The sequence below is a fragment of the Chiloscyllium plagiosum genome, chromosome 30 (assembly GCF_004010195.1).
Source record: "Chiloscyllium plagiosum isolate BGI_BamShark_2017 chromosome 30, ASM401019v2, whole genome shotgun sequence".
Taxonomy (NCBI): Eukaryota; Metazoa; Chordata; class Chondrichthyes; order Orectolobiformes; family Hemiscylliidae; genus Chiloscyllium; species Chiloscyllium plagiosum.
The window spans coordinates 25,312,835-25,322,825 of record NC_057739.1 but is presented as its reverse complement, the minus strand read 5'-3'; the positions used below and the strand labels follow the sequence as shown (position 1 = coordinate 25,322,825).

The 9,991-nt window shown below is 45.4% G+C and overlaps 1 protein-coding gene across 2 annotated transcripts in view; it reads right to left on the bottom strand.

Annotated features, from left to right (window-relative positions):
- Positions 1 to 9,991, bottom strand: part of LOC122564827 (protein crumbs homolog 1-like) — a 176,087-nt gene that overhangs the window by 59,946 nt on the left and 106,150 nt on the right. For both annotated transcript variants that reach the window (XM_043720129.1, XM_043720130.1), the window contains one exon: positions 428 to 610. In XM_043720129.1, coding sequence (XP_043576064.1) covers positions 428 to 610 — 183 coding nt within the window. The remainder of the gene's footprint in view (positions 1 to 427; positions 611 to 9,991) is intronic.

Below are 9,991 nucleotides of genomic sequence, written 5' to 3'. Positions count from 1 at the left end.
TAGTGCTTCACAGGAGGCTCCCAAGCACTGAGGATGTCACCTAGACAGGGGACGAAACGTCTGCAACACAAATTCCCAGCTCGGCGAACAGAACCACAACAACGAGCACCCGAGCTACAAATCTTCTCACAAACTTTGAATATGAATTTGTACGGTATAAAACTGCCAACATACATTCTTTAAGTTCCTCTAGAATGTTTAGGAGCGTTAGTAATGAAAGGCACCATTACCGCTATTCAATATTTTCACCACAACCTCTAAGAAGAGGCATCAAGAGTTGAATATTAAAATCAATGCCCCCTTGGGAAGCAAATTAATTTGCAATTTCCATTGTAGTGAGTGTCTGCAGGGAGCTGGCTGTATTTTTTGTATTCTACACCATTTCTAAATCTGAAATCGTCATTTTAGGTTTCAAGTTTAGGCTGACCTGCAAAGCCACTTCGACAAAGACAAATATAGCCAGATGCATCAGCATAACTGAAAGTGAGTTTGAATTGTGAGAGATGGCCGTAATACTTTTGAGTGGAGCGTTCCAAACATGTGCCATTATTTAAACAAGGCTTCATTGCACATTCATCGATATCAACTTCACAGTACGATCCAGTGTAACCTGTTGGAATGGAAACAAACCACAAACTTCAGATCTTTGTATTATAATGATTCACAACTTTCAATGAATTAAGGCCCCGAGAGGATTAATCCAAGCACTGTGACCAGCTTGAAACATTATTCATTTTAGCACCCTGAAAACAGCACTAAAGAAATATTATTTGCACAACAATAAACAGCAGTGGTAAAGAAATGTGACTGTTTGGCGCATTAGCATTAAGTCCCTCACTACAAATGAGACAAACAGGAGGTTAGAGAAATGAGAATGGAGATAGAAGCATGAAAGCCCATTCATTTTATCATAAATATCTTGGGTTCTCTCTTGCATCCATCTATCAAAACGCATAGTGATCTTAGTAAGGAGCATGGTGTTTTGAGCAAGATGGAAGCAGTGCACTGTCTTTTTCTAGTGCCTGTAATCCATAGGTTGCAACATAAATGTCATTACTTTATCTGATTGTCAATGTGACTGGTTGTATGCTTTCTTTCTATTTGACTTAAAAGATAAATATCCAAACAGTTTATTTAATTATTGACTCATCATAAACAAAACTTATTAAATGATTATGCAAAACTGGTTAACACGCAAAATTTGGAATATTTAAATATAAATGCCTATCCGTAAATAGCCCAAAACGCATGAACAAAAAAGTCCATATAGACCACATCTACCACTGCCTTCATCAATCTACTTTGCTACCTCTTCAAACTCAACCAAGTTAGTGAGACTCGGTTTCCCATGCACAAAGCCATGTTGAATATTTCTAATCAGTCCCTGCCTTTCCAAATGCACGTAAATTTTGTTCATCAGAATCCCCTCCAACAAAATATCCACCACTGACATCAAGCTCTTCAGTCTATAGTTCCCTGGCTTTTCCTTACCACCTTTCTTAAATGACTGAGACTGCCATAGTGTTATGGGTTCAGATGGAGAGGAATTTGTTAAGTGCATACAATAACTTTTATTCAATATCTGGATATACCTACCACAAAAAGAGCCCCAAAATATGACCTTCACCTAGGAAATAAGGCAGGGCAAGTGACTGAGTTGTCGGTGTGGAAGTACTTTGGGGCAAGTGTGTTGAAGGTGTTAGGCTTTCAAATGTTGATTGGGGGGTGGCTGTTCACAGGCAAATGGACGGCTGGAATGTGGGAGGCCTTTAAAAATGAAATAACAAAAGTCCAAAGGCAGTGTAATCCTATTAGTGCAAAGAGTAAGGCTGGTATGTATGGGGAATGCCGAGTACAACAGGACCTTTTTAGATGGGCTGATGGGCCGAGGAGTGGTAGATGCACAGTTTAATATATAGCTGCCACTCCTTTATTTAGCTGCTAATGCATTTCTACAGCTATACAGAGGAACCTCAATATTCCAAATATCAATTATCCGAATTTCAGATTATTCAAAGGGGATCTCAAGATGCCAATAGAAAAACTATGTCAAAGAGCTACTTCAACCCTGATCCGTGTCTTTTGTTTACAGGTACAATGATTAAAAACAAACTCGGCTCACCGAAATGCTGCCGAGAACAGTCCTGGACAGTCCAGGTACTGTCTCTAAATGACTGACCTCCCGCCCTCTCTCCCCCCACACTTACCCTGGAGTTCTACACAGGGGTGAACCCTAAACCCCCCTTTCCCAGATAATCTCTCCATCATTATCCTGTACAGGGCAGAGGTAGAAACTGTCAAAAAGTTGCAGTAAAGTGTGTGTGTATGTATATGCGCTATTTGGAGGCTTACACTACAAAGACAGCAACAGCCTTACCGTTGGTATACAGTCCAGCTGCCCCTGGTGGGGGTGCGAGAGGGAGGGGTCGGGTGGGGGTGGGGTGTGGGCAGGCAGGGTTGAGGGCAGGTGGAGAGCTGGGGGCAGGGACTCACACGCAGTGTGCTGCTGCTGCCTAGTCTCCTGAACGGGGAGTAGATTTCACAGAAAACTCCAAGCCCCAGAGGAAATCAATTAACCGAATAATCAATTATCCAAACAAAATAGTGCCCGCCTATCTTGTTCAGATAATTGAGGTTCCTCTGTATGCCTTACTTCATCTTCGGATAATTAGATCATTTAAACAAAGCTATACTCTTGACAAAGAATTGACAATTATGTTGTTCAATGCAGTGTAAACAATCTTTAAGCAATAAAGCAGTAGTAGCAAACTCCACATCAAAATTTTAACTTGAATTTTTGAAGGCTCAAGGGCTATGATCAAGATATGAAAATCTTTCCCTGCAGCCATGACAAACATATGCCTCAGAGCTGTTAGCAACCCCATTCCCTGGTCTTCCACCAAAGAATATCTTTTTTTGGCATTTTAGAAAAGTGTTTCACTGGTTTATTTATGGTTGACTTATCATAGAACGTCTCATCTTCCGCCTCGGAACACTTCAACTCCAGGGCATCAATGTGGACTTCACCAGTTTTCTCATTTCCCCTCCCCCCACCTTACCCCAATTCCAACCATCCAGCTCAGCACCGCCCTCTTGAACTGTCCTACCTGTCAATCTTCCTTCCCACCTATCCACTCCACCCTCCTCTCTGACCTATCACCTTCATCCCCACCTCCATCCACCTATTGTACTCTTAAATACCCCCCCTAGTCTCACCCCCCTCCCATTTATCTCTCCACCCCAGTGGTTCCCTGCCTCATTCCTGATGAAGGGCTTTTGCCCGAAGTGTCGATTTTCCTGCTCCTCGGATGCTGCCTGACCTGCTGTGCTTTTCCAGCACCACTCTAATCTAGACTCTGATCCCCAGCATCTGCAGTCCGCACTTTTGCCTCATCACAGAACTGTACCTACCCTAACTCACTAGTATCAAGTTAAAAATCACACAGGTTGTAGTCCAATAGGTTTATTTGGAAGCATTAGCTTTCAGAGCACTTTTAGAATGGGTTTCAGATTTCAATTCATTAATATGTAATTCCTAGAAACTTTTTTAAGTCACCTTCCTGAAATAACTTAAGGTTTTATAACAAAAAGTGGCAATAGGTGTCACCCGTAACCCATTCTAAAAGATGAAAGACTTAACAATCCAGGTTTGTTCAATATGTCATTTCAGTTGTATGACACCGTAATCTTTTTCTATAAATTCTGTGTCTTATGTTCTTATTCTCCACAACCACCTGATGAAGGAACAGTGCTCAGAAAGCTCGTGCTTCCAAATATACCTGTTGGACTATAACCTGGTGTTTTTTTCCTGATTTTTACCTTTGTCTACCCCAGTTTAATGTCATTTTCACTATCACTTTCACCCTGATGGGCCTTACTACTTGACATACCTATACATGCTTATCAATCTCTTGGTGCTGGTATTGTTTCAATATATGACACCGTCAATGCTTTTGCTGATAATCTGGGATGTCAATCAAATGAGGTTCCTTCACCAATCCTTGTAACTACTTTATATGGACCACGGACCCATGGTTTTCTTTGTAAAAGCAATACTAAAATCTCATCTCCTCTTGAAATGTTCAGGATTAGATTAGATTAGATTCCCTACAATGTGGAAACAGGCCCTTCAGCCCAACAAGTCCACACCGAACCTTCAAAGAGCAACCCACCCAGACCCGATTCAGCGCCCATTTGTGATGTTCTGAAGTGTTCTTGCATAGAACACTCGACTCTACTTTACAGACTCCTTTAAACTGCTTCCAGAATGCAGATACAGAGGAACTACTCATCAGTTCCAGAAAACTCTTTTCTAAAATTAGTTTTAGAGGATCACTTATCTCATGCCCATAAACTAGCTTAAAAAATACAGTGAAACCAGTCAACTCATTAGAGAATCTCTGGCAAATAATAGAAACACTAACCACCTGGCCCAATCAGGAGGACATTCATGATAGTATGTTGCAATCATTATTTTCAGTGCTTGGTGGGACCTTTCATTACAGCTGGGGGTAGTATGCTACATATTTAATCTTCATTCACAATAATCATAACCCCCTGGAAAATTCTTGACCTAACATTGGGACCTTGATCCAACTGCATCTCCATCCATAACCTCAATTGAGTGAAAAACTGGGTTAACTTCTCCATCACAAACTTAGCAGTGATTGTTCTCAAGAATAGAGCCCCTGGGAGTTGAGTGATCATATCTATAATTGTAAGCGCTTGCTAGTGTCCCATTTTTGTTTGTGGTAAAGGTTTGATACAATCTACCACTCACACCTTGCTACATGGTTTTCCAAAAAAGGTATGGGAATGAGAGGTGCCCGATTGATTGTGTGTTGTGGTTTTCTCACCACCTTGTACGTATGGAACATTTTACAAAAGAATACCATGTCCTTTTGAAGATCCGACCAGTAAAAACGTTGGCTTATATATGTTTGGGTCATCCAGATCTCCACATGTCCAACATAGAAATTCAACAAGTTATCCTCAATATTTATGGATGAACTCTGCCCGCCAACCTGCTTTAGAATCAGTGTCATAGAGGTGTACAGCACGACCCTTTGGTCCAACCCGTCCATGCTGACCAGATGTCCTAAATTAATCTAGTCCCATTTGCCAGCACTTGGCCCATATTGTTCTAAACCCTTCCTATTTATATATCAACCCAGATGCCTTTTAAATGTTATAATTGTACCAGCGTCCACCATTTCCTCTGGCAGCTCATTCCACACATGTACTACACTTTGCATGAAAAATTACCCCTTGGGTCCCGTTTAAATCTCTCCCCTCTCACCATAAATCTATGCCCTCTCGTTCTGGACTCTCTCAACCCAAGGAAAATACATTGCCTATTTATCCTATCCATGACCCTCCTGATTTTATAAACCTCTATAAAGGTCACACCTCAGCCTTCGGCCCTCCAGGGAAAACAGCCCCAGCCTCATCAGCCTCTCCCAACAGCTCAAACTCTCCAACCCTGGCAACATATTTGGAAATCTTTTCCGAACCCTTTCAAGCTTCACAACATTCTTCCGAGAGGAGAGAGGCCAGAATTGCACGCAATTTCCAAAAGTGGCCTAACCAGTGTATGTATAGCCACAACATGACCTCCTAGTTCCTGTACTCAATACTCTGACCAACAAAGGAAAACACACTAAATGCTTTCTTCACTATCTTATCTACCTGAGACTCCACTTTCAAGGAACTATTAACCTGCACTCTTTGTTCAGCAACACTCCCCAGGACCTTATCATTAGGTGTATAAGGCCTGCCCTGATTTGCCTTTCCAAAATGCAACACCTCACACTTATCTAAATTAAACTCTGTCTGCCACTCCCTGGCCTATTGTCTCATCTGATCAAGATCTCGTCGTAATCTGAGATAACCTTCTTCTCTGTCCACTGCACTTCCAATTTTGGTGTCATCTGTAAACTTACTAACCATATCTCCTGTGTTCACATCCAGATCATTTATTCAAATGATGAAAAATAGTGGACCCAGCATCGATCCTTGTGGCACACCACTGGTCACAGGCCTCTAGTCTGAAAAGCAACTCTCCACCGCCACCCTCTGTCTTCTACCTTTGAGTTAGTTCTGAGTCCAAGTGGCTAGTTCTCCCTGTATTCCATGTGATCTAATCTTGCTAATCAGTCTCCCATGAGGAACCTTGTTGAACACCTTACGTTGATATAGATCATGTCCACTGCTCTGCCTTCATCAATCCTCTTCGTTACTTCTTCAAAGATTGAATCAAGTTAGTGAGACAGGATAACCACGAACAAAGTCATGTTGACTGTCCCTAATCAGTCCTTGCCTTTCCAAATACATGTAAATCCTGCCCTCAGGATTCCCTGCAACAACTTGCCCACCACCGATGTCAAGGTCACTGGTCTATAGTTCCCTAGCTTTTCCTTATCATCTTTCTTAAATAGTGGCAACACGTTAGCTAACCTCCAGTCTTCCGGCACCTCACCTATGACTATCGATGATAGAAATACCTCAGCAAGGGGCCCATCAATCATTTCTCTAGCTTCCCACAGAGCACAAGGGTACACCTGATCAGGACCTGGGAATTTATCCACCTTTCTGCATTTTAAGACATCCAGCATCTCTTTCTCTTTAATATGGACATTTTTCAAGATGTCACCATCTATTTCCCACATTCTGTATCTTCCATGTCCGTCTCCACAGTAAACACTGATGCAAAATACTTGTTTAGTATCTCCCCCATCTCTTGCTATTCCACACATAGGCTGTCTTGCTGATCTTTGAGGGATCCTATTCTCTCCCTAGTTAGCCTTTGTCCTTAATGTATTTGTAAGGATTCTTCTTAATTCTATTTGCCAAAGCTATCTCATGTTCCCTTTTTGCCCTCCTGGTTTCCCTCTTAAGTATACTCCTACTGCCTTCTACTCTTCTAAGGATTCACTCGATCTATCTTGTCTATACCTGACATATGTTTCCTTCTTTTTCTTAACCAAAACCTCAATTTCTCCGGTCATCCAACATTCCCTATATCTACCAGCCTTGCCTTTCACCGTAACAAGAACATATTGTCTCTGGACTCTCGTTATTTCATTTTTGAAGGCTTCCCATTTTCCAGCCATCTCTATACCTGCGAACATCCACCCCCAATCAACTTTTGAAAGTTCTTGCCTAATACCGTCAAAATTGGCCTTCCTCCAATTTAGAACTTCAACTTTTAGATCGGGTCTATCTTTTTCCATTACTATATTAAAACTAATAGTTGCTGGCCCCAAAGTGCTCCCCCACTGACACCTCAGTCACCTGCCCTGCCTTATTTCCCAAGAGTAGGTCAAGGTTTGCACTTTCTCTAGTAGGTACATCCACATACTGAATCAGGAAATTTTCTTGTACACACTTAACAAATTCATCTCCATCTAAACCCTTAACACTATGGCTTAAGGGTTTAGATTTGCCTGAACAGTGTCCAACTTTCTTTTGATTTGGAGATGCCGGTGTTGGACTGGGGTGTACAAAGTTAAAAATCACACCACACCAGGTTATAGTCCAAACAGGTTTAATTGGAAGCACACTAGCTTTCGGAGTGCCACACAACCACCTGATGAAGGAGCAGCACTCCGAAAGCTAGTGTGCTTCCAATTTAACCTGTTGGACTATAACCTGGTGTGGTGTGATTTGCAACTTTCTTTTGGCCACCTCATCTGCTTAGCTGCTTTTTCAAAGGAAATGAAACATGCCTGAGTGTTCCTCTCATCAGAGTCTGGGAGCACTTTTGAAAGTATAAAGAGCTCCTCATTTGACTTGGAAGGAAAACAGAAGACAACATCGACAATCCACCAGCCTTACCATATTGTCAAGCCTGATCTCAGACTTACTCACATGTTAGTTTAGTCTCTTAGCACTTTACATTGTAGCTCAGGGACACCAAGGCTTGTATACTACTGCCACGTTACTTTGAGTGTGGACACACACACACAGAATTGGCTTTCACTTGCTTTCTTAATGCTTGCTCACTTTGCGTTTCCCTGGAGCTGCCAATCTCTGTCTACTTTACATTGCTTTATTAGCACACACTTACTCGTTTACACACTGACGTCTGGCCTCCCAGTCACTGTCTGTCATATTGCTTCTTTGTATCACATAATGTCTCCAGTGTTGAGTTAAAGGCTGCTGGAGGGAAGAGGCAGACAGCCTGTAATACTGGGGAGCAGGTCAGTCGACAGGGTGGCATGTGGAATAGTGTTTCACCAGCGATAGACTCTCATGGAGCAAACACACTGTACAGTTTCAAGCACATGGCCAGGTGTGAAAGTCAGTGGGTAGCAGACCTTTGTAGGCTGAAGTAGGGACTGTATTCTGTCGGGGGTCAGCTGTCAGTCAGGGAGGGACTGTGGTCAGTTGGGGTGTTGGGGGCACTGCAGTCAGTCAGGCGGGACTGTATTGTCAGAGGGGTTTAGGTCAGTTGGGGGTCTGCAGTCAGTTGGACTGCAGTCAGTTTGGGGGCTGTGTCAGTCAGAGGGGCTGTGGTCAGTTGGGGGTGGTTGTGGTCAGTTGGAGAGGCTGCTGTCAGTCCAGGGTCCAGTGGTCAGGCAGGGGGGGCTATGGTCAGTCTGGGCTAGATGTGGTCAGTCGGAGGGGCAGTGATCAGTCAGGAGGGCAGTGGTCAGTTGGAGGGGCTTTGGCCAGAAGGGGGTGCCATGGTCAGTTGGGGAGTCTGTGGTCAGTTGGAGGGGCTGTGGTCAGTCGGAGAGGGTGCAGTAGGTCAGAGGGGCTGTGATCAGTCAGAGGGGCTGTGGTCAGTCAGAGGGGCTGTGATCATTCGGAGGGGCTGTGATCAGTCGGGGGGCTGCAGTCAGTTGGAGGGGCAGTGGTCAGTCGGAGGGACTGTGGTCAGTCGGAGAGGGTGCAGTCAGTCGGAGGGGCAGTGGTCAGTCGGAGAGGGTGCAGTCAGTCGGAGGGGCTATGGTCAGTCGGAGAGGGTGCAGTCAGTCAGAGGGGCTGCGGTCATTCGGAAGGGCAGTGGTCAGTCGGAGGGGCAGTAGTAAGTCGGAGGGACTGCGGTCAGTCGGAGAGGGTGCAGTCAGAGGGACAGTGGTCAGTCAGAGGGGCTGCGGTCAGTCGGAGGGGCAGTGGTCAGTCAGAGGGGCAGTGGTCAGTCAGAGGCGCAGTGGTCAGTCGGAGGGGCCGTGCTCAGTCGGAGGCGCAGTGGTCAGTCGGAGGGGCCATGCTCAGTCGGTGGGGCAGTGGTCAGTCTGAGGGGCGGTGATCAGTTGGAGGGGCAATGGTCAGTAAAGAGGGCAGTAGTCAGATGGAGGGTCTGTGGTCAATTGGGGGTGCTGTGGTCAGTTGAGGGTTCTGTGGTCAGTTGGAGGGGCTGTGGTCAGTTGGGGGTGCTGTGGTCAGTTGAAGGGGCAGTGGTCAGTCGGAGGGACTGTGGTCAGTCGGAGAGGGTGCAGTCAGTCGGAGGGGCTATGGTCAGTCGGAGAGGGTGCAGTCAGTCGGAGGGGCTATGGTCAGTCGGAGAGGGTGCAGTCAGTCGGAGGGGCTATGGTCAGTCGGAGAGGGTGCAGTCAGTCGGAGGGGCTATGGTCAGTCGGAGAGGGTGCAGTCAGTCGGAGGGGCTATGGTCAGTCGGAGAGGGTGCAGTCAGTCGGAGGGGCTATGGTCAGTCGGAGAGGGTGCAGTCAGTCGGAGGGGCTATGGTCAGTCGGAGAGGGTGCAGTCAGTCGGAGGGGCTATGGTCAGTCGGAGAGGGTGCAGTCAGTCGGAGGGGCTATGGTCAGTCGGAGAGGGTGCAGTCAGTCGGAGGGGCTATGGTCAGTCGGAGAGGGTGCAGTCAGTCGGAGGGGCTATGGTCAGTCGGAGAGGGTGCAGTCAGTCAGAGGGGCTGCGGTCATTCGGAAGGGCAGTGGTCAGTCGGAGGGGCAGTAGTAAGTCGGAGGGACTGCGGTCAGTCGGAGAGGGTGCAGTCAGAGGGACAGTGGTCAGTCAGAGGGGCTGC